Source organism: Trachypithecus francoisi, unplaced genomic scaffold (assembly GCF_009764315.1).
Source record: "Trachypithecus francoisi isolate TF-2019V2 unplaced genomic scaffold, Tfra_2.0 Lachesis_group19, whole genome shotgun sequence".
In the NCBI taxonomy this organism is placed as follows: Eukaryota; Metazoa; Chordata; class Mammalia; order Primates; family Cercopithecidae; genus Trachypithecus; species Trachypithecus francoisi.
This window is the reverse complement of record NW_022681464.1, coordinates 9919811-9944441: the sequence shown is the minus strand read 5'-3', so window position 1 is coordinate 9944441 and position 24631 is coordinate 9919811. Positions and strand designations below refer to the sequence as shown.

Genomic DNA, 24631 nt, shown 5'->3' with positions numbered 1-24631 from the left:
ATACCCTTTCAAGCCTTCTCAGCTCCCTCCTAAGACACAGGGGCTGACAAGTTACTATGGGCAGCAGTGATAAAAATCACATCCTTCCCAGAAGAAACAACCTTTAGTCCACAGAACTCTTTATATTTGTTTTTAGTCAGAGGTCAGGCAATCAGTTACAGTCTCTTGCTCTTGATATCTGAATAAGTGGCTGGTCTAAATGATGCCAGATTCTTGTGGCATTACATCCTTACCAGGACTAAGCTGTAAGTAATTCCCTGGAGAGGAAGAGACGGCCATGGAGGACAGCCCCACTATGGTTAGAGTGGACAGGGGTGAAAACCAGGTTTCACCATGTCAAGGGAGAAGGTGCTTCCCCAAAGCTCTTGGCTACCTCACCGGCGATATGAAAGAACTTGCCAACTGGCTTAAAGGTATTTATCCTTTCATCTTTTGGAGAGGCAGGAGAAGTAGCTTTGGGGGAAATGGTTTCCTGGTACTTCTACTTCTATCTTTAGTCATATTCTCCAACTTTTTATAGATCTCTTTACTCACTATATTTTTTTTACTTTTTATCTTTTTTTTTTTTTTTTTTTTTTTTTTTTTTTTTTTTTTGAGACGGAGTCTCGCTCTGTCGCCCGGGCTGGAGTGCAGTGGCCGGATCTCAGCTCACTGCAAGCTCCGCCTCCCAGGTTTACGCCATTCTCCTGCCTCAGCCTCCCGAGTAGCTGGGACTACAGACGCCTGCCACCTCGCCCGGCTAGCTTTTTGTATTTTTTAGTAGAGACGGGTTTTCACCGTGTTAGCCAGGACGGTCTCCATCTCCTGACCTCGTGATCCGCCTGTCTCGGCCTCCCAAAGTGCTGGGATTACAGGCTTGAGCCACCGCGCCCGGCCTACTTTTTATCTTTTAACCTGCAAACCTCTCTACCTTTTTTTTTTTCTTATGGAGACAGTAGGGATCTTTTTAAAGAAGATCTGAAGGGATCTTCTTTAATGATTGATAAAATTATTTGTCATCAGCATTCTATTTGGGAAAAAGTGCATATGAATTCAGGAAAAGTTTTAGTGGCTTAATAACACCTTTATATCTTGCTGCCATGATGAGTTTAGCAAACTCATTCTTCATAGACAGTGCAAAGGTCAGCTCAGCTCCTGGAGAAAAGAATTACCAAAGATCACCTCAGCTCCTGGAGGAAAGACTTACCATAAATTCCAATTAAGTGGATTCTGACTTAAGAAGCCTTAGTGGGTGTTCTGGTATATTCATTAGATTAGAAATAGCATGTACTTTATTAATTGATCTGTCATTGAAGAAGTGATGAGCTGACTCTCACCAGGGTAGCAGACAGCTCCCCACTGGCCAGTTCCTTCGGGGAGGGAACCAGTATTCTAGGTGTCTGGGATCAATGCATACTCCCAAGGGTGGTCATTACACAACTAAGCTCTTGTAACACTCACTGCAAATTGCCTAAAGAGGTCCATGGGGAAGAGAGTTAGCAAATGCTCCACTTTTCCATCAATTTCAGAGTCTGATTTGCTCCCCGTAGAAGAGGATTTTATAGCCTAGGTTAAACTCTATTCCAATGCTTGCCAAGAAAGTCTTCTCAGTTTGGGGAAAGAGTCTAGAATTGGGCCATATTGAATATTCCTTTATTATTTTGCTCCAATGCAATATGATCAACTCATTTTTTATCCGATATCATTTAGAAGACAAGTCATATTTTATATGTGTTAGTTTCAAATGTTTTACTTTCTTTGGTCTGAAAAGACTGCATTAAAATGGCAATCCTCTGTTTTAAATAAATATATGTCTTCCTGTGGCTTTAACTATGGCATTCCACAATTTGTAGATGTGGCCATTAATTTTCCACTGATCAAACTCAAGCATTAACATCTCCAAGTCAGTCGTTGAGAGGACAAGTCTGCATAGCTCTCCATTGTCATGTGTAGTCCCAGTTTCTGGGTTGCACCATTGCAAATTGCATCACCTCCCATTTGCCCTCAAGGATTATTTAAGGGAGACAAAGAACTTTTGAATAGGGAATCCCACCTCTAATGTTCATCCGATTAATGTATGTGACATCCTCTTGCCTGTTGCAATGGTGCCTCCTGGCCCAGTTAGAAACAAGTCAAGAAGCAGCTGTCATGCTATCCCTTACCAGCCCCTGCAGTGTGGCTCATTGGCTGTAGCACCTCCTGTTCAAGCCCAGCATTAGGCCTCACCCACTCACTTCACCATCTTTACTCCCCTGTCCCCCTATAGACATCACCCTTGAGTGACAGGCCCTTGGGAAGTGGATCCTGTGCCTTTCATGGTGCCAGACACTGCCAACTCTGAGTTGTGGGAGTCCTGGTGTGTCAGGTCAATCAATGTAGGTACCCATCAACAGTGGATTATATAAAGAATATGTGGTACATATACACCGTGAACTACTACATAGCCATAAAAACGATTGAAATCATGTCCTTTGCAGCAACGTGGTTGCATCTGGAGGCCAATATCCTAAGTGAATTAACGTAGTAACAGAAAATCAAATACTGCACATTTTCACTTATAATTAGGAGCTAAACACTGGGTAAACATGGACACAGAAATAGTAGACAACTGGGACTCCAACAGAGGAGAGGACGGGAAACAAGAGTTGAAAAGCTACCTATCGGGTACTTTGTTCACTATTTGGGTGACGGATTCAATAGAAGCCCAAACCTCAGTCAGCATCATGCAATATATCTATGTAACAAACCTGCACATGTACCCCTTCAATCTAAAGAAGGAGAAGATGGGAAAGAAATGAGATTGAATACTAAGCAAAAAGTAACCTCAGAAAGAATTGGGTGCTCAACAAGCACATAATTAAATGGGGGTACTTCTCCAAGTAACAGAAAAGCAATCATTCTTCTTTGCAATAACTTCGAAATGTGTGTTTGGAGACAACAAAATAGAAGTATCAGAACACAAAAATGTATACTAAGCTGGAAGATTAATGTTAAGATCAAAGACACTAGAAAGTGAATTTACATTTCGGGAATCTCTCACCAAGAAATCAAACTTAGGCAACAGTTTCATATGCTAAAAGTGCTATTCAAGTTAGAGGCTCTTGATTTAAAAGAATAACTTTCCAAAGGAAAGGCTAAAATAGAGCAGATTGCCTTGCTAAACTCCCCTTTCCTCTCAGCCGCTGTAGACCTGTCTTTAACCGTGACACCTGTAGAGGGAGTCGTTCTCTATCACGGGTCCCCAACCCCTGCACTGGAGACAGGTACCAATCTGTGGCCTGTCTGTGGGAACTGGGCCGCACAGCAGGTGAGCGGTGGGTGAGGAGCATTACCACCTGAGCTCCGCCTCCTGTCAGATCAGCAGCAGCATTAGATTCTCATAGGAGTGTGAACCCCATTATGAACTGCGCATGCAAGGGATCTAGGTTGCTCACTCCTTATAAGAATCTAATGCCTGATAATCTGAGGTGGAACAGTTTCATCCCGAAATCATCCCCTATTCCCCATCCATGGAAAATGGTCTTCCATGAAACCTGTCCCTGGGGCCAATAAGGTTGGGGACCGCTGATCTAAATGCACATTTATATTTTTATCTATGTATATTTCACTTCATGTCTTTAATAGTTTTTGTACGATGCTTACATAGACTTTGAGATACATTTCTAAATATAATCTCATGTCTTAATATGAATATAATCTGGAAGTTACTAGTGTTATGTATGTGCAAGTGCAACCGAAGCCCACCCAGGAAATGTCCATGCTGTGTGTCTTGCCCCGCAGGTCATTAATAGCATCTGGGCTCTCTGGCTACAATGCCACCCTGGTGGGAATACTCATGGCTGTCTTTTCGGACAGGGGAGACTATTTCTGGTGGCTGTTACTCCCTGTATGTGCTATGTCCATGACTTGGTAAGTTACCATTGGTTTTCAAAATGCCTTTTTAAAAAAACATGGCAGGAGGAGGGAATGGGATTTGTTATACGGGCATAGAGTTTCAGTTTTGCAAGATGAACAATATTCTCTGAATGGATAGTGGTGATGATTGCACAACAATGTGATTGTCCTTACTGTCACTGAGCTGCACACTTAAAAATGGTTAGCCAGGTGCAGTGGTTCTTGCTTGTCATCCAAACTATTCAGAAGGCTGAGGGGGAAGGATCACTTGAACCCAGGAGTTAGGTGCTGCAGTAAGCTATGATTACATCACTGCACTCCAGTTCCTAGAACCTCCTTGCTTGGCTAAGTAAAAAGAAAGAGGAGGAGGAGGAGGAGGAGGAGGACAAGGAGCAGCAGCATCAGGAGGGAGAGTGGGAGGGGGAGGAAGGGAAGGGGAAGGGGGAGGGGGAGGAGGGGAAGGGGAAGGGGGAGGGGGGAGGGGAAGGGGGAGGGGGGAGGGGAAGGGGGAGGGGGGAGGGGAAGGGGGAGGGGGGAGGGGAAGGGGGAGGGGGGAGGGGGAGGGGCAGGGGAGGAGGGGGAGGAGGAGGGGGAGGAGGAGGGGGGAGTGGGGCAGAGGGAGGGGCCAGTGAGAGGAGGGGAGGGGGAGGTGGGAGAAGGGGTGGGGGAGGACGCGGGAGGGGAGGGGCAGGGGAAGGAGGGGGAGGGGGCAGAGGAAGGAGGGGGAGGGGCAGGGGAGGAGGGGGAGGGGCAGGGGAGGAGGGGCAGGGGAGGAGGGGCAGGGGCAGGGGAGGAGGGGGAGGAGGAGGGGGAGGAGGAGGGGGAGGAGGAGGGGGAGGAGGAGGGGGAGGAGGGGGAGGAGGAGGAGGACAAGGAGCAGCAGCATCAGGAGGGAGAGTGGGAGGGGGAGGAAGGGAAGGGGAAGGGGGAGGGGGAGGAGGGGAAGGGGAAGGGGGAGGGGGGAGGGGGGAGGGGGGAGGGGGAGGGGGAGGAGGGGAAGGGGGAGGGGGGAGGGGGGAGGGGGGAGGGGGAGGGGGGAGGGGGGAGGGGAAGAGGGGGGAGGGGAAGGGGCAGGAGGAGGGGGGAGTGGGGCAGAGGAGGGGCCAGTGAGAGGAGGGGAGGGGGAGGTGGGAGAAGGGGTGGGGGAGGACGCGGGAGGGGAGGGGCAGGGGAAGGAGGGGGAGGGGGCAGAGGAAGGAGGGGGAGGGGCAGGGGAGGAGGGGGAGGGGCAGGGGAGGAGGGGCAGGGGAGGAGGGGCAGGGGCAGGGGAGGAGGGGGAGGAGGAGGGGGAGGAGGAGGGGGAGGAGGAGGGGGAGGAGGAGGGGGAGGAGGAATAGCAGGAGGAGGAAGAGGAGGAGGAAAAGAAGGAAGAGGAACAGGAGGAGGATAAACAGTAAAACTGTAAATTTAAAATTGGATTCCAGTAGATTCTGTCTATTGGAAACAGAAACAACCATTTTAAAAGATGTATATTTCCTTACAACCAGTTATTTGGCCTTTTTTATGATCTGGCTACATATCCACCAATATCTCTCAACCAGAGGTTCTCAACCATGGCTGCACATTGACACTTCTGTGGGCAGTGGAAAACAGTGCTGCAATGAACATAAAAATGCAGGTGTCTTTTTGGTAGACACACACTGATGCACATGGCCCCCATACACCTGACCCCTCCCTCCCAAGACTCTACTGTCATTGGTCTGCAGTAGCACCTGGGCATTGGGAGTGCTAAAGCTTCCCAGGCGGCTCTAAAGTATATCCAAAGTTGAGACCCACTTCCTCCATCATTGCCTCTCAAACTTGAGCACTATGAGAATCACCTGCAGGGTTTGTTACACCAACACAGGCACCTGCTCCCCGTCCCAGGGTTTCTGATGCAGTCTGCCTGAGGTGGAGCCTGATAATTTGCATTTCTAACGCATTCCCAGATGATGCTGGGAGAACCACTGTGCCTATGTGAATTCTTACCCACCTGCCCCCCAGGTCTCCCTTAGAAAATTTTTGTTTACTGAATTCCCTTCAAACTAGTTTTTATGTTGACAATGTTTTAAATCCTTTTCCTGGAAACAGAGACTTCCTTCTTTCTATATTGCAGTTAAATATAAAATACTAATATGCACATAAATAAGAAGCACAGCCTGCTGTGGGCAGTGTCTGCAGAAGGGCCGCCCACCCTTGCTGCACCCACGGGTGTGTGGACGAGGACCTACCTGTAGAGCCAACCTCTTCAGGAGGTAATTTGGGACCTGCTCTGAAGAACAGGTTCATGGGAAGGAGGCCTCGCCTGCAAGTGCTCACCACGCTCCCTTCTACAATCCAGGAAAATGGGAGTTCTGGTCTTTAAGTGATGGCTCTTTGATTAGGTCAAGTGAGAACCTACGAGGGACCTGGAGACCATGCAGCCCAGTGCCCCAGTTTATAGGCTCAGAGACTGGGGAGATGCACCTTGCCTAGGTCATGCAATTTATCAACAGCTCAAGGACGCACACTCTGCCCCTCCGACTGGAGGAAAAGGAAAAGCCCCTCCTTTTCCTCCAGCTCACACTACCTGCATCCTTGAACGATTGTTTTTTTCCAAAAATAGGTATATTAAAGAAATGATGTATGCCAAATTAGGATCACGGTCGCCTCTAGTGGGGAGGGAGTGACATAAGAGCAAGCAGAGGGACGAAGGGGACTTCAACTATGTAGACAATATTTTATTTTGTATATCATTAGTACTTCAAAAATATTTTTTAAATCTCAATATATAGCTCACTCTGAGCAACCCCAGAGTAGAATTTTTCAAAGGCCAAATAAGCTGAGAGTTGACTTTTTTACGTTATGTAGTATTTACTGTCTCTCAACCCCAGAGTAGAATTTTTCAAAGGCCAAATAAGCTGAGAGCTGACTTTTTTACGTTATGTAGTATTTACTGTCTCTATAATAGAATTTATCCCAAGTTTTCTTTCTGTGGCAAATTTGCCAACACAACATGTAAGGGGCCTATTGGCAGGTGAAATAAAGCCCCTCCAGAATACAGTGATTCCATGTATCAGCCTGATTTGTCACATACACATTCTTCTGCTCTGTTCTTTTTTTAGCCCAATTTTCTCAAGCGCATTGAATTCGATGCTCAGCAAATGGGACCTCCCTGTCTTCACCCTCCCTTTCAACATGGCGTTGTCAATGTACCTTTCAGCCACAGGACATTACAATCCGTTCTTTCCAAGCAAATTGGTCACACCTGTAACTACAGCTCCAAATATCTCCTGGTCTGACCTCAGTGCCCTGGAGGTAAGACACTGGCTTCTCACATTCCCCCTGGCTCTGCAAGATACACAATGGCCTCTGGTCAATTGTCCACAGGTGTCAGAGTCCCCTAGATGCTCAGGACTAGGGTGGCCTTTCTGCCTTCATCTTGCCATTTAAAGCACTTGTTCTACTCCAGAACATTAGGGTCTAAGGGATTTTTTAAAATTACTATTTAGCCATGCTAATTTTTCTGCCTTTTCCCCTAAACATCTATAGTGCTAACCCCAGAGTACAGTTCCACTGGGAGTCACTCCATCGTAAGCTTGGGGGTGGGTAGTGGGAGCCAGCCCTTAAGTCATGTGGCCTCCAGCCTGGTTTTAAATCTTCCACAGTCTACTCCCTTCAATCAAAAAACTGGATGCTTACTCTTAGAGTTTATGACAGAACCTCTCTATTCTGCTTTTCCTTATGGCATAGCTCATAGAACATCTACAATAATTTAGGGTTCCCAAGCTTTGGTAGGCATCAGAATCACCTGGGGAGTTCTCAATACCCAAACAGGCTTCAACTCAGATGCTCTAAATCATAATCTCTAAGGGTGGGGACTGGAACCTGTTTTAACAAACTCCCCAAATTGTGATGCGGGCCAGAGTTTGAGAACTTCTGTATTAACGGATGAATCCTATGTATCTCTTTAAAGATGACCATAAAGAGATCTCGTATTTTTTAAAACCTGGCTAACCCAAATCAAATTCCAGCTCTTCCTGTTGGTGTGTAATAAATATGTTTAAGGTTTCTGGACTATCAAGAACAAGAGAACACCTGAAATTAGAAGAAAACCAAAGAAACAAACAAAAAAACAAAGCACATTACCTTTTTAATGTGCTCTCCCACTGTCAGGTTATGAAACGCCCTTTTCTGTCGTCTTTGTTGAGTGATCAAAACACATGAGGAGCTCAAGTCACCTTCTCTTTAGCTTCTTGCCAGAAAATTAAAGGAAGCACTTGGAAATAATTCAGAAGGAAAAATCAAAGATTCATTAGAACTACCCATGAAAAATAACAGTATAAAATAGCATTAATCTATCTAGAACTGCACGAACACAGGAGCCACTAGCCCCACGTGGCTATATAAATTTAGATATAGTATCGTTAAAAATTGAGTTCCTCAACCTCTCTAGCCACATCTCAAGTGATTGATAGCCACATGTGGCTAGGACCGTGTTAAACATCACAGATACAGACTATTCCATCATCTCAGAAAGTTCTCCTGCACAGTGCTGATCTGGGGCAGGAGAAGCCTTGTCCTTCTCCTCACTCTGAATGACCAGTCCATCATCAGCACCAACCCCAACCCTATGGCTACCGGACAGAGTTCTGCAGTCAAATCCAGAAAAACAAATAAAAAGGGTATGCTGTCTTTGCCAAGTTCCCTGCTCTAGAAATAGCAAAATGTTTAGACATGAAGACCCAGCATGGGCTAGAAGAATTGAGTCCATGTTAGGGTAGAGTCAAACTCACACTATGGTCTGGTGCCCAACCAGAAGTTCAGCTGTAAAGAATGATCATTTGTTAGGTTCAGTCAAATCTTGTTCACTCCTGAGAACTGCAATTCTGTGAACAGAATAACTAAATTCAGGCCTCAGCCAGAAAGTAGAATTGTGACATTTCCATGTATTTTTGTGTTTTGAGACCTGCTTGACAGTTGTTCATAACTAGAATAAGCTAAAGATACCTTGGTTTAAATGAATACATGTTCCACTTAATGACAGAAAAGAAAATTCACAAACTTGCTCATAATTGCTTCTAAATTGTGGATAAGACAACCTCGGAGGCTGAGGCAGGAGAATGGCGTAAAACCCGGGAGGCGGAGCTTGCAGTGAGCTGAGATCCGGCCACTGCACTCCAGCCCGGGCGAAAGAGCAAGACTCCGTCTCAAAAAAAAAAAAAAAAGACAACCTGAGTTTGGGTCTCTGGCCTTAGCGTAAGCATCCAAATTGTATCGTGATAATAATCTCTCTATTGAACAAAGGGATGCATGAATAGATTAGATCACCCTCAGCACTGGTGGACATTTGAAAGCAAAAGAAGTATCAGCTGTGGTTCCTGCCATCCCCAGTGGGAGCATGGCAGATCCTCACAGCCAGGAGCAGTGAGTGCCACCACACTGAGACCTTATCAGTGACCCAGGCCAAGTGTCAGTGCAAGCAGGAGAGCCCGTGAGCACAGGGGGAACTTTCAGAAGGCATGTGTGGCATGCACCAGGGAAGGGCTGGTGTGTCTCTGGGGATAAAGCTGAAGAATGACTGGGATTTTTCTGTAATCGAGGGAATTTTAAAAGGTAGTAATACTGTTCTTGAAAGAGATAAGGTATATCCAGTGTAAAATTATATTGTAGGAGTTTGTGGGTGTCCTGTGGGTTTCTGTTCAGTTGTTTTGGTGGCATTTTTTTTAAAAATTTCTTTTGCAGTTATTGAAATCTATACCAGTGGGAGTTGGTCAGATATACGGCTGTGATAATCCATGGACAGGGGGCATTTTCCTGGGAGCCATCCTACTCTCCTCCCCACTCATGTGCCTGCATGCTGCAGTCGGATCGTTGCTGGGCATAGCAGCAGGTGAGCACAAGAGCCCTTACCAAACATTGAGTACCTCCCCCATCCCGTGCATTGCCTCAGGCATCTTCTGTGCTCCAGATCTTTCTTGAGATCCTGGCTTCCTAGGGACCAATGTGAGTTCCTGGGATGCTTCCTGCTAACCTTCAATCCCACCTTCAGTCTCCTTCCAAACATCCTGCCTTTAGTCCCGAGCTCTGACCCCTCCTGTCTTGTCTGACAGGACTCAGTCTTTCAGCCCCATTTGAGGACATCTACTTTGGACTCTGGGGTTTCAACAGCTCTCTGGCCTGCATTGCAATGGGAGGAATGTTCATGGCGCTCACCTGGCAAACCCACCTCCTGGCTCTTGGCTGCGGTGAGTCTCCCACACCCCTGGGGGAGGGCTGCTCATGACTACAGGATCTCATTCAAGGACAAGCAGTAAAAACGGACTGCGTGAAAAATCAGGGCCAGGGTTCTGGCTTGAGCCCACTTGCTAAATGTGTGAACAGGAAAAGTGACGTCCCCTGAGAGCATTAAAGTCACATCTGCCTACCTCTCTGATGACTGTGAAGGCAGGAGCCTATTGAGACATATTAACATCCTAAAATACGGATGTTTGGGAGGATAGAAAAAAAATCCCAGTTATTCCTCCGCTTTATCCCCAGAGATACACCAGCCCTTCCCTGACGCATGTCACACATGCCTTCTCAAAGCTCCCCCCCCGTGCTCATGGGCTCTCCTGCTTGCACTGACACTTGGCCTTAGCCACTGATAAGCTCCCAGCGTCGTGCCACTCGCTGCTTCTGGCTGTGAGGATCTGCCATGCCTCCCACTGGGGATGGCAGGGACCACAGCTGACACTACTTTTGCTTTCAACTGACTTGTCCTGCGTTCTTCAAACTAGTTGTTTGACCTAAGAAACTAAAGGGAAAAAACTCCAGCTAAATACAAAGCAATGGCCCCTGGTGAATCAGGGTTGATTACATTTACCCCTTTGATCATCACAGTAACCCAGCCATTCTAAGACTTGAGAATGCATCAGAATCACCTGAAAGACTTGTTAAACCACAAATCACTGGGCGCCCCCCCCTCAGTCTGATTCACTGTTAAAGGTAGGGGAAAGAATTTTTTTTTAATTTTTCTGAAAAAGTCTCATTCTGAGCCAAGATAGTGCCACTGCACTTCAGCCTGGGTAACAGAGCAAAACTTCATCTCAAAAACAAAAACGGGTCTCATTATGTTGCCCAGGCTGGAGTGCAGTGTTGTGAACACAGCTCACTGGCAGCCTCAGCCTCCCAAGTAAAGTAGCTAGGACCACAGGCATGCCACCATGCCTGGTTAATTTTTTGTTTTTTACAGAAACGGGGTCTCCCTATGTTGCCCAGACTGATCTCGAATTCCTGGGCTCAAGCAATCCTCCCACCTCCACCTTCCAAAGTGCTGGGATTACAGGAGTGAGCCACCACTCCGGCAGAATTTCCACTTCTAACAAGTTCTCAGGAGGTGCTAATGCTGTTGCTCTCGAGACCACATTTCAAGAACTGCTGTATTAATCCTTTCTGACTCCCAGTGTTCTAGCCAGACTCAGCCTGTCAGAGGAAGAAGGCATCCCGAGACCCCCACTCCATCCTTCTTACTTTACTGTTGGGGTCCCGAGGCCAGAGAGACTAAGGAATGTGCTGCAGGGAATCTGGACAGTGATGGGTAAATCCACACCCAGAACCCACACTTACCATCCACTTCCAGAGTTATCCCACTGCACTCCTCTGCTTCCCTTTTGTAGCATTCAGGCCCTCATGGCAATCTCTTAGGTGAAAACAGATTGCATGTGATTTGAATCTGAAAAGCTAATAGATGTCCCAGGTGGATTGTGAGTGGCAGCTCATTCACCTATAGCCTCTGGCATCCCTAATTCAATCAAAGTGTAAGCATTTAAGATAATGTTCTAGAGTGGAGAGAATGAGATTCACTTGGGAACAAAGAGGAGGCGGGACAATGTAATATGGAGAAATTATTTCTAATCTAGTGGAAATATATGTCTAGAGTCAGTTTATCGCCAGATTAATCAAGCCAGGATATTTAAACAGTTATGAAAACGGTGGGCCATGTATAAGGCAGGGTTTAGAATAGATTTCTGCACTGGCAGAAAATGGGATGGTACCAAGGGTTTCTAAAGACCCATTCCATTTTGATTTGATGCTATAGCAAGAGTATATACATAACTCAGGTTGCTGGGTGTAGCCATGTAGATGTCATTTTTGTCAAGTTATTTACTATTACTCAGCTATTTAACCTAACAGTTCTGTTGAAATGTTGTGCTCCTTCTCCGAATTTGTTCACGAGCTTAGGACAAAGGAGAGGGTTACGGACAGGTGCTGTAGCCATCTGAGTTCAGCTGTGTTAGAATGTTTATCTTACAACCTTTCAGCTTTATTCTGAGATTGGTTAGGAGTTTCCACCTGAGTTCAGCTGGGTTAGAATGTTTATCCTACAACCTTTCAGCTTTATTCTGAGATTGGTTAGGGGTTTCACACCTTTATTTGGGATGCATACCTTTACTTTTCTGGAGGCAGTAGCCATAAATATGTATTAAACACACATGATACAATTAAGACAGTACCAGGAAGAGCAAGGAGTTTAGAAGCTTTAGGATCCATGCAGTTCCTGCACACAGAGTGTTACAGTAGAGGGCAGAAGTCAGGCAAGAGAGGGAGCCCAAGAGGACCATGCAATCTGTGTGGGAGAAGGAGAAGTCCACAGTACAGGATTCTCCAGGGGGCCATTTCCATTCAGAATTATCACAAAGTGCCTCCTGGAGAAGGGGGTTTTTCCATAAATGCTAGAAAATAAGAGGAGGAATTCTGTTTGGTGGAAAGGGTGGTGCAGGCCAGCATGGGGACAGCCTGAGCACGTCCTTCAAGATCAAGGAGAAGGCATTTTGAGAGCTCAGGAGATGGCAATGAGATTTTTGTTTTTCCAGGTTTTTTTGTTGTTGTTGTTTGTCTTGTTTTTTTTTTTGTTTTTTTTTTTTTTTAATTAGACAGAGTCTCGCTCTGTCACCGGGCTGGAATGCAGTGGCACAATCTTGGCCCACTGCAACCTCCAACACCCTAGTTTAAGTGATTCTCCTGTCTCAGCCTCCCAAGTAGCTGGGCTTACAGGCACGCACCACTATGCCCAGCTAAATTTTGTATTTTTGGTAGAGATGGGGTTTCACCATGTTGGCCAGGATGATCTCGATCTTCTGACCTTGTGATTTGTCCACCTCGGCCTCCCAAAGTGCTGGGATTACAGGCATGAGCCACCGCACCTGGCGGGTGCTGAGTTTTTTTTGTTTTATGTTGTTGTTGTTGTTGTTTGAGATAGATTCTTGCTCTGTAGCCCAGGCTGGCATGCAATGGCATGATCTCAGCTCACTGCAACCTCTGCCTCCCGGGTGCTGGTTCAAGCAATTCTCCTGCCTCAGCCTCCCAAGTAGCTGGGATTACAGGCACGCACCACCATGCCTAGTTACATTTTTTTGTATTTTTAGTAGAGGTGGGGTTTCACCATGTTGGCCAGGCTGGTCTTGAACTCCTGACCTCATGATCTGCCTGCCTTGGCCTCCCAAAGTGCTGGGATTACAGGCATGAGCCACCGCGCCCGGCTGGTGATGAGGTTTTGACAGACCATGGAGAAGGATGAAGCCAAAGTTCTCGACATGTGTTTCCCCAAAGTGGGAATATCTTTGATATTTTCTCAATTATAGAAGCAGCACAGGTTTATTGTATAAAACAAAACAAAAATGTAATCTGTATAGAAATGTATGAAACAGAAAGTCGAAATACTCCATTTTACTCCCTAGAGAGGGCTTTTTTGCCCGCTTCTTGTAAGGACCCTTGTGATTACACTGGGTCCATTCAGTAGTCTAGGAAACTCTCTCCATCTCAAGGTCTTTAACTTAATCACAGCTGCTACTAATTCCCTTTTGCCATGTGAGGTCACATATTCTCAGGTTCTGAGGTTTAAGATGTGGACATCTTTGGAGACCATTATTCTTCCTACCACACTCACTTTCCTTTGGATAGATACTCTTTTTTTTTCACTGGTGTAGCATAATGGTTGAGGCAGTCTACTGAGCTAGTTATGGAGCTCAGACTCTGGTGCCAGACAGCCTGGATTCAATTCCAGCAGCTCTGCTACTTACTAGCATATTTATTTACTTATGAATGTAAGCAAATTATAAGTAATTTGCTTTTCTATGCCTCAGTTTCCCCATCTTAGAAAATGGAAGTTACCATATTTAATTCATACAATTGTTCTGATGATTAAATTAGTTAATGCGTGTCCGAAACTCATAGAACAAATAGCGTCTAGCACTCGGTAAGCGCTATTTAAAAGTCTGGAAAAAAGTTTTTCTGGTGGCTTTGCGTAACTCATTAAGAATCAGGCTTGTTGGCCGGGCGCGGTGGCTCAAGCCTGTAATCCCAGCACTTTGGGAGGCCGAGACGGGCGGATCACGAGGTCAGGAGATCGAGACCATCCTGGCGAACACGGTGAAACCCCGTCTCTACTAAAAAAATACAAAAAACTAGCCGGGCGAGGTGGCGGGCGCCTGTAGTCCCAGCTACTCGGGAGGCTGAGGCAGGAGAATGGCGTAAACCCGGGAGGCGGAGCTTGCAGTGAGCTGAGATCCCGCCACTGCACTCCAGCCCGGGCGATAGAGCGAGACTCCGTCTCAAAAAAAAAAAAAAAAAAAAAAAAAAAAAAGAATCAGGCTTGTTTATTTTCTCCTGTCAATTTCTTAAGTTTATTAACACCTGTATCTTCTCCCCAAATATGACGGATACACAAACCTGCCTTTACTTCCTCTGAGAAGGCCCACCCCTAACAACTAGTAAAACCATTGATACTATATAGAATTTTTATCTTGGATTTATTGTAAGTATAAGTTTTTGTTTTGGGTACTTGCTTATTTAGGCAACTGTAAACTTTATTAACTGCTTATTCACTCTGACTTAGTTCATATTAACCTTCTGTACTTTTTTTTTTTTTTAAGAAAAAAGTCTCACTCTGTTCCCAGACTGGAGTGCAGTGGCACAATCTCAGCTCACTGCAGCCTCCACCTCCTGGGTTCAAGCGATTCCTATGCCTCAGACTCCCAAGTAGTTGGGATTACAGACATGCGCCACCATGCCCAGCTGATTTTTTGTATTTTTTGTAGTGACAGGTTTTTGCAATATTGGCCAGGCTGGTTTCGAACTCCTGACCTCAAGTGATCTGCCTACCTCGGCCTCCCAAAGTGCTGGGATTACTGCTGGATTACTTCTTCAGAGATGGTTTGCAAAGAGAGTTTTGTTTTCTTTTTTTTTTTTTTTTTTTTTTTTGAGACGGAGTCTCGCTCTGTCGCCCAGGCTGGAGTGCAGTGGCCGGATCTCAGCTCACTGCAAGCTCCGCCTCCCAGGTTTACGCCATTCTCTCGACTCAGCCTCCCGAATAGCTGGGACTACAGGCGCCCGCCACCACGCCGGGCTAGTTTTTTGTATTTTTTAGTAGAGACGGGGTTTCACTGTGTTAGCCAGGATGGTCTCGATCTCCTGACCTCGTGATCTGCCCGTCTTGGCCTCCCAAAGTGCTGGGATTACAGGCTTGAGCCACCGTGCCCGGCCGAGTTTTGTTTTCTTTAAAGAGGGTTTGCAAAGAGACCTTGTATGCTGGAGAACATATTCATTTTACCTTCATTTAAATTTTAGTTTAGCTGGCTACAAACTCAAGATTTAACATTTTTTTCTCAATATTTTGAAAATTGTCTTCAAAGACTACTCCATTGTCTTCTTATACCCAAAATTGCTACTAAGATGTCTGAAAAGAAACTAATTCTTGTTAAAGTTGATTTTATTTTTTCTCTCTGGACTCTCTGAATTTTCTCTTTGCATATGAGATATATATGTGGTTTTATTTCACTATTATCTGTCTAGATGTAGCTTTTTTTTTTTATGCTACTAGGTACTCAAATCCTCTCAATGTGAGCCCTCATCTCTTCCTTTAATTCTGAGAACATCATCATTTTTTACTTTGTCAAATCTTTTCCATTTTTCCCCTCTCCTTCTGTGATTTCTCGTATTTGAGTGTAATACTTTATGCTATTTTTTCATAACTCTTGACTTTTTCTTAATATTTTCCATCTCTTTATCTTTTCATGAGGCCCTTCAGTTCAGTTGATAGGCCTGATCATTCTTTGGCTCTGTCCATTGTGCTGATCACATCATTCATTGAGTTCTTCATTTCTGCTTTATTAATTAAATTTTATTGGCTGGGCACGGTGGCTCACACCTGTAATCCCAGTACTTTGGGAGGCCAAGGGGGGCAGATCACAAGGTCAAGAGATTGAGACCATCCTGGCTAACATGGTGAAACCCCATCTCTACTAAAAATACAAAAATTAGCTGGGTATGGTGGCACACACCTGTAGTCCCAACTACTCAGGAGCCTGAGGCAGGAGAATCGCTTGAAACCGGGAGGTGGAGGTTGCAGTAAGCCGAGATCACGCCACTGCACTCCAGCCCGGGTGACAGAGCGAGACTCTGTCTCGAAAAAATATATATAGATATAGATATAGATATAGATATAGATATATATCTCAACTGTAGGTTGTTCAGTTTGTCGTCCTTCTTTTATGGTATTGCTCTCCTGGGATGTCCCCTTTCCTTGTCCTGGGAGCTCATGTTTCCCTCAAGATATAAGCTGTTTGGGTGAGTCTCTGGGCAGAGATGGAAGCCCAGGCTGGAGCTGCATTTTTCCTGGTGCATCTAATGAAAAAGGGGGGCCCATGCTGCAGAGTATAGAACCTCCACTGCTCAAGGCCATGGAGATGGTGACTGTGTAGACACTTTATACGATAAGTGCCTTCTTGCTGGGGGAATTTCAGATTGCTTCTAGTTTGAAACCATTACAAACAGTTCTGCAATGAATATTTTTGGTACAACTGTCCTTGTGTACTTTGTACAAGCATTTCTGTAAGAAGATTCACCTTCTTTTCAAGAAGGTAAATTGATGGGTTAAACGGAATGCCAATTTTTATTTCAATGGATGCCAACTTCATCTCCAAAAGAGCCATACCAGTTTCCACTGCTGCCAGCAGTGTGTGAGAGTGCCCACTGGGCTCCCACAGGGTACAATCAGACTTTTAAATCTCTGTGCATGGATTTTTGAGACAGATCTCCAGCCCCCCTTGGAAAGCGAATCTCACATGTAAAATGCCACACCAAGTTTCAGCTTGTCCACATCACCCTGATACTGCCAAACAAAAGACCAACCCTGTCAGCCAAAGTAAATAAGTAACAGACATTTATTACAGAGCTGTTTTTTTATTAGTCCCCAATGGCTTTTACAAGGAAATGGACTCAGGAAACTCTGACAGAACCTGGCACTGCTGTCTTTCTGGCCTCTAAGCCAGAGCAACTGCATGGCCAAAGAATATCTCAATGTTGTTTTATCAGTGGAGACTGTAAACACATTGTGTATCTCTTCCAAATGGTTGGGTTATCACAGTGGGGCTCACCCATTGGAAGGGACACTATCCAGGAGGAGCTAAAATCCAGTTTCCCCTTCAGTACTCAAGGGCCTTGTCTTCCCTCAGCTACCAAGAACGCTGTCAGGGTCATTGCCTACAAACTGATGATGTTGTGCAGAATTGCCCCTCTACTGTAAGGCTTTCCCAGTCCTACTTGGCGAGTTTTAATTGACATACCTACCATTAAATAATCTATCACTTTTACTATGGAGAGAAAAGCAACTTTGAATTAGAGATCACTTCAAAGCAACATAACAGTATGAGATGTAAACGTGCCAAAAGTGAGCCTTAGAAGTGTAATGGATATTTTAAAAAGAGAGAAGGCAATAAGGCCTCATGTGCTCAGGGGTGGTGTTGTAGCAGAGGGGGCACTCAAGAGTTCAGGGACAGAGGACCCCAGTGCTTAGCAGAGGGCCAGTGAATAGTTGTTGAATTAATTGATTAAACTTTAACAATGAATGAAATTAGTGTAACCGAGGAGAGAAACCCTTCTAAGCCAAGCCGTGAGCACCCTTCTGCTCAGAGCAGTCCCATGGTGAAAGAGATGCATTTACAGCTGTATTTATGGAAATACAAGCTCTCATTTGAGATTCATTGCCTCCCAGTAAGGCAGATCTTCAAAATGCCTTTTTACAGATGATGAAACTAGATTCCAAGACATTCAGTGATTTGTTACACAACAAATAAAATGGCAGAGCTGGGATTTGAAACCAGTACTGTTTCCAAAGACCAGCCCTTCCCACTAGTGTGAGACAATTCATACATGAAAGAATTTGATATGCTATTGAATAAGAAACACCAGGATAAAAAGACAAAATATTGGTAAAAGGACAGAAGTCTATGATAAAGTAAATGAGGATCACAGAGCTCCCCCACCACTGGCGACCATGTCCTGCCACATCCCCACACACCAAGATAGCTGATGTGATTTCTCACCAGACATGGAGACAAGATGGTGAGTGTGTCTAATGGTGAGCTCCGGTGGCCCAAGTGGCTAGGTGGCCATTATATGAAGGTCATTCTTCAGGCTATCCCCATGAAACTCGAGGGCTTCCCTGAGCCTCCGTGAGCCTTCTCTTCAACCAAAACTGAGGAATAGATAATTATCTGGTTGAGATCTTTGCATTAGTTGTTTTACATTGAAAGTCACCCATATACTCAAATTACTGACTCTACAATTTTTTTGGCCACACAAAGTAAATAAAAACATAAGGGCCGGGCGCGGTGGCTCAAGCCTGTAATCCCAGCACTTTGGGAGACCGAGACGGGCGGATCACGAGGTCAAGAGATCGAGACCATCCTGGCTAACATGGTGAAACCCTGTCTCTACTAAAAAATACAAAAAAACTAGCCGGGCGAGGTGGCGGGTGCCTGTAGTCCCAGCTACTCGGGAGGCTGAGGCAGGAAAATGACGTAAACCCGGGAGGCGGAGCTTGCAGTGAGCTGAGATCCGGCCACTGCACTCCAGCCTGGGCGACAGAGCGAGACTCCGTCTCAAGAAAAAAAAAAAATAAGACATTTATTCATTGATTTTAATGGTATTGGAGAAGATGTTATCAAGGGGAGGAATCCCAAGTTTGTGTTCAGTTCCTGCTGTTCTCTTGAGTTCTTTCCTTCTTTCTTTCCTTCTTATTTTGTAAACATGGTTTTGTTTTGGTTTTTAGTACACATGCTGCCAAAGCAAGCACTATGATTTTTTGTAGCTTTGAATCCTATTCATTAATATGAAAATCCTAGATGCTATCTCAAGAAACGTTCATAGGTTTCATTTTAATTCAGCTATGCTTGGATAAAACATCAGAGAAATTTATTTGCCATAGAAAGCCTTTCCCTTAAGTATTAGCAATAACAACAAAATACTAACCATAAAACAACTACCTTTATTGAACACTTACTGTGTGCTAAACACATGCATTATTTCCTTTCATCCTCACACCAACACCATGAAAGAGATATTCCTCTTACTTCCATTGTATAGGTGAGGAAATGGAGGCTTAAAACAGAGCCCATGGAGCTCCTAAGTGGTGGAGCCGGGATTTGAATCCAGGACTGCTGACTTTAGACTCATGCTTGTAATCAGCGCACTGTGCGTTCCAGGTGATTTATATTGGAAGGCAGCCTTTCCTGTGATTAAAAGTGCATCTACCAAGCATTGTTTTTTCTCTCTCTCTCTTTTTTTTTTTTTCTGTAGCCCTGTTCACGGCCTATCTTGGAGTCGGCATGGCAAATGTTATGGCTAGGGTGAGTGTGCTTTAGTCTCACTTTTCATTCGCGTAATTGACCAGCTTATGACTATATGGGAAATGCTCCTGAAGTCCACTGGGCTGGCATCCAGTGGCAGGATCCATGACTGTGAGAAGCTCTGCCCTACCTTCTGCTGGAACTCCCTGGCCTTTCTTTCAGCATCACAGCAAACTTTAGTCCAAACCACAATCACCCAGTATGTTACAAATATCAGATTGCTTGGTTTAAAAAAAATGAAACTTAGGTTGTATAACATATTATCAAGTTCAGAGTCTAACTCTGAGTGATAAGAAGTTGACTTTAGGATACCTTTTACTTAAATAGAAAGCCAGATATTCTATTGCAGGTGATGCAGGGCCAGTTTCTGATAGCTCAGTCCATGTTGATGTCATCATGGCTGCTAAGGAGTCAAGGCAGTATCTAGCCCTCTTGGCAACCGCATGGAGATTTTATCTGGGAGGGTCCTTAAAGAGACACAGTATCTTTCTGGTATAAAGCCACAGTCCCATTACAGGCATGCATGATGGAGAGTACATCAGAGCACACGGGACCCTCCACATGTCAACAAAGAAGGTTCACAGGCATCAGTCCATGGACCCAAATGAGCAAGCTGCATACCAGAGTCAGCTAGGAAGATGGGAAAATATGGAGCCTTAGGCCCTGTGTCCTTTGGTATTTCTGATAGAGTAGATCTTGTACGATGCTTGAATATCCATGTTTTTTTTAACTCCCCCAGATGATTCTGATGTGCAGTCAAGTTAGGGTACCCCTACACTCCATCACACCCCAGGGAGGTCCATGCATCAGGCCAGAGCTAACCAATGGTGTACGCTCAGAATTGTGTGAGTTTCCATAGTCAGCACAAAGAGGACCTACCCTCAAGGAACTTAGAGTCTATTTGGGAGACAGAATGGAAAGAAATAAAGCAAGTCAAGTCTAAGATCTAGACCAGGCATAAGTCAAGGTCAGAGAGGTCACTGTGGGTTGGACTAATCAGAGAAGGCCTTGTGGACGTGAAGAGTGGTCAGGGGCCATTTGCAGTCTGCAAGTGTCATCTCTGTTTGTCAAATGTCCTCTTGGCACATCTGGTGCAGGAAGTCTGAATATATGAGAGGGAGAGAAAGACATACATACAAGATAGAGACATAAGTGGCTGCCCTAAAGAATAGATGTCAACATTCCAACAGCTCAGTGCCCTGAGATTATACACTCAGTCTCCACGTGCATGCACAGAATCCAGAGCAATGCCCCCAGTGGTTCATCCCCTTGGGCTGAGTGCAAGTAGAGGGGGATGCTTTGTGTAGCTCAGCTGTCAGATGGGATCTGAAAGGAGCGTGTGACTTTCTCTTCTTCCCCAGATTGGATTGCCAGCTTGTACCTGGCCCTTTTGTTTGGCCACGCTATTGTTCCTCATGATGACCACAAAAAATTCCAGCATCTACAAGATGCCCCTCAGTAAAGTTACTTATCCTGAAGAAAACCGCATCTTCTACCTGCAAGCCAGGAAAAGAGTGGTGGAAAGTCCTTTATGAGAACAAGCCCCATCTGTAGCCACGGTCACGAGTCCTTTCTGCCTGACTGCTCCAGCTGACTTCCAGGGTCTCAGCAAACTGCTGTTTTTCATGAGTATCAACTTTCATACGAACGCATCTATGATCTGTTCTTATGCTCATTTTGTATTTTCCTTTCAACTCCAGGAATATCCTCAAGCATATGAGAGCCACATCCAGGTGATGTGCTCTGGTATGGAATTTGAAACCCGAATGGGGCCTTGGGACTAAGACTGGAATGTATATAAAGTCAAAGTGCTCCAACAGAAGGAGGAAGTGAATACAAACTATTAGTATTTATTGATATTATTGGTGTTTAGCTGACTCGATGATGTTAGCAGTATTAAAAATTAAACCCCATAAACCAACTAAGCCTTATGGAACTCACAGTCACAAAATCGAAGTTAATCCAGAATTCTGTGATAAGCAGTTTGGCTTTTTTAAAATCAATGCAAGTTACACATTATAGCCAGAGTCAATATCACAGAGGTGCAAGCTGACAGCTGAGCTCGGTCCCCACTTTCTACAAACAATGGCCTGCACCCTATGCCATGTGTGTGTGACATTCTCTCATGGGACATAGTTGGGGTTTTTCAGACTGACAGGACTGCAAGAGGAAGAAAGGAATTTTGTCAATCAAAATTATTCTGTATTGCAACTTTTCTCAGAGATTGCAAGGGATTTTTTAGGTAGAGATTACTTTTCCTTATGAAAAATGATCTGTTTTAAATGGGATAAAATAGGAGAAGTTCCTGGCTTAACCTGTTCTTACATATTAAAGAAAAGTTACATACTGGATTTATGAAATACTCAGCTTAGGTATTTTTACTTTAATCCCTAAATTGATTTTGTAAATGACACAAATGCATAGAATTGTTACCAGCCTCCAAAGGGCTCTTTAAAATCATTTGAGGATGTCTTATAAAGACTGAAGGCAAAGGTCAGATTGCTTATGGGTGTTATTTTTATCACTTGTTGAATTTCTTCATTTAAAAAAGCTCATTATTTTCTGCACACTCACACTCTCTCAGAAACCAGTGGCATTTGAACCACCAAAAAGAAATAAAGGGCTGAGTGTGGTGGCTCACGCCTGTAATCCCAACACTTTGGGGAGCCCAGGCGGGCAGATTGCCTGAACCCAGGAGTTCAAGACCAGCCTGGGCAGCATGGCGAAACCCTACATCTACAAAAAATACAAAAATTAGCCAGGCATGGTAGTGGGCACCTGTAGTTCCAGCTACTTGGGAGGCTGAGGTGGGAAAATGGCTTGAGCCCAGGAGGCCAAAGTTGCAGTGAGCTCAGATCGCACCACTGCACTCCACCCTGGGCGACAGAGTGAGACTGTCTCTCTCTCTCAAAAAAAAAATACAGGTAAGGATTCCCATTTTCCTCTCTTTAATTTAAAAGTTACCAGTTCCGTAAAGGCTCTGTAACCAAACATGTTGAAGACAGCAACAGAAGTCACGTTCAGGGACTGGGCACAGTGGCTCACACCTGTAATCCCAGCACTTTGGGAGATGGAGGCAAAAGGATTTCTTGAGCCCAGGAGTTCAAGACCAGCTTGGGCAACATATCAAGACTCTATCTCTTAAAAAATAAAAATAATAACATTAGCCAGGTGTGGCAGCACACATCCGCACCAGTTACTCAGGAGGCTGAGGTGGAAAAATCGCTTGTACACAGAAGTTCGAGGCTGCGGTGAGTTACGATCATGTCACTGCACTCCAGCCTGTGTGACAGAGAAAGACCCTATCTCTAAAATAAATAATAATAATTAATTAATTAATTTAAAAAAGAAGTCATGTTCATTTACCTTCCACTTCAGTATGTATGGTGCAGTAGTTTGGAGGTTGAAAAGTGAAACGTCGGAATCCTGAAGATTTTTTCCACTTCCAGTTTGCAGTGCTCAGTGCACAATATACAGCTTGCTGAATGAATAAACAGAAATAGGGAAGTAAACCTACAAATATTTTAGGGAGAAGCTCACTTCTTCCTTTTCTCAGGAAACCAAGCAAGCAAACATTGTTCCAATTTTAAAATCCTGTGACCAAAGCCTTTGAAACTATGAATTTGTAACTGGCATAGGTTTATGGATATTGCTGTGGAGAAGCTCAATTTTCAGTGTTTGAACTGAACCCTTTCTTGTTAGGGAATGTGTGAAAGAAGAATTGTGGGTGGGGGGTGGAGAAAACAAGCATAACCAAAGATCATCAGCAGTGAAGAATCTAGGCTGTGGCTGAGTGAACCAGAGGCCTCTAAAATGCACCCAAGTCGATCTTCAGAACGGGGATCTACCGTGCAGGATCTTCTTGTGCTCACACAAATCTGTGATTAGGAACATTGTACATTGTCGAATTTAAGTGATATTAATTTTCTCAAGCTATTTTTGTTACTATTATCCTAAAAATAAGTATTTGCAGAGAGCATTTATACTTTTTCCTAATGTCTGTATAACAAATTTCTATGCAAGTACATGAATAAATTATGCTCAGAGCTCAGTTTTGTATAATGTGCCATTGATAGCCATCATGTATATGAACAATCACAAGCTTAAGTCGGTATTGCTTATGTTGCATGTGCTAGGATCTTTATTCCTTCCTTACACTTGGTAATAGCACCAGATGTATAGTTGAGTAAACCCTTTTCAATTTCAGATTGACAGGCCCATCCCCTTGGGTATCCTCTCAACTATCCATTGTTCTTTCAACTCGGGGATGAGAATGAATAACTGAGGACAGTTGGTCAGAACATGCTCCTAACACTTTGACATCAATATCCCGAGAGCCACTTCCATGCATTCCCAGACAGGTCCTGGGCACCCCCATCAGGGCTGACCCTGGGCCACGGCATGCGTCAGGGGTCAGCTCTCTAGAACAAGCCACTTGTCAGAATGTTATCCCCTGAGGCCAAAGCCACAGCCATGCTTGTCTCCACCACAGAAGCATTTCTCTTCTACCTCCTTTCACCAAGGTTGGCAGATTTGAAAGAAAATATGGTAAGAAGGGAAATTTACTTCAACAAGTTTGAATGATAAGTTTCAAAGCAGCCCTAAAAGGAAACCAAAAAAGGCACAATGGGGTCTCCCTATTGAAGTGCCCTCTGTCATAACATTCTCCTACCTATGGTTTCAAGGTAAATTCAAATAAATTTTCCAGAGTGATCTGGGCATTCTATGTCTTCTTTTATCTGGGGGAGAAACGACAGGTTGTGAGGCTCTTATGCTAAAGACACTCTATCCTTTAGGAGCTACAGGGGCCAACTTGCCTGTTCCCCATGATACATGATTAGCATGGAATATGTCAAGATCAAAGCCAAGTTTTCCAAGAAACCAGGAATTTCTAAGGAAGCTTCTTATAAACAACTTTGCAAGAATATTTTTGTGGTTAGTAAACATAACATTTCATGCACAGGACTGTTTTCAGCCTTTCTCCTTATCTAACTAGTTCCTTCCAAAAGGCTTCACTCTTTAGTTTCATCTTCTTGAATCTACATTGACAAGCCCCAGACCATTAGGAGGGCTGATAACTTCCAGGCTGTAGAGTTCCACTTGCTAAAACAGTCAACAATGCAAATCCTGAA

The 24631-nt window shown here is 44.6% G+C and overlaps 1 protein-coding gene across 8 annotated transcripts in view; it reads left to right on the top strand.

Annotated features, from left to right (window-relative positions):
* SLC14A1 (solute carrier family 14 member 1 (Kidd blood group)) overlaps positions 1 to 23550 on the top strand; it is a 30000-nt gene extending 6450 nt beyond the window's left edge. For 3 of the 8 annotated variants that reach the window (XM_033177859.1, XM_033177864.1, XM_033177865.1), the window contains 6 exons: positions 3760 to 3888; positions 6957 to 7149; positions 9577 to 9724; positions 9945 to 10079; positions 19450 to 19499; positions 20861 to 21424. In XM_033177859.1, the coding sequence (XP_033033750.1) occupies positions 3760 to 3888; positions 6957 to 7149; positions 9577 to 9724; positions 9945 to 10079; positions 19450 to 19499; positions 20861 to 21034 (829 nt within the window). In that variant the 3' untranslated portion in view covers positions 21035 to 21424. Of the gene's footprint in view, positions 1 to 3759; positions 3889 to 6956; positions 7150 to 9576; positions 9725 to 9944; positions 10080 to 16902; positions 17014 to 19236; positions 19400 to 19449; positions 19500 to 20016; positions 20832 to 20860 lie in introns of those variants that run through there. The other 5 variants (XM_033177863.1, XM_033177861.1, XM_033177860.1 and 2 more) reach the window with 5 other exon arrangements.
* Positions 23551 to 24631: the final 1081 nt, after the last annotated feature.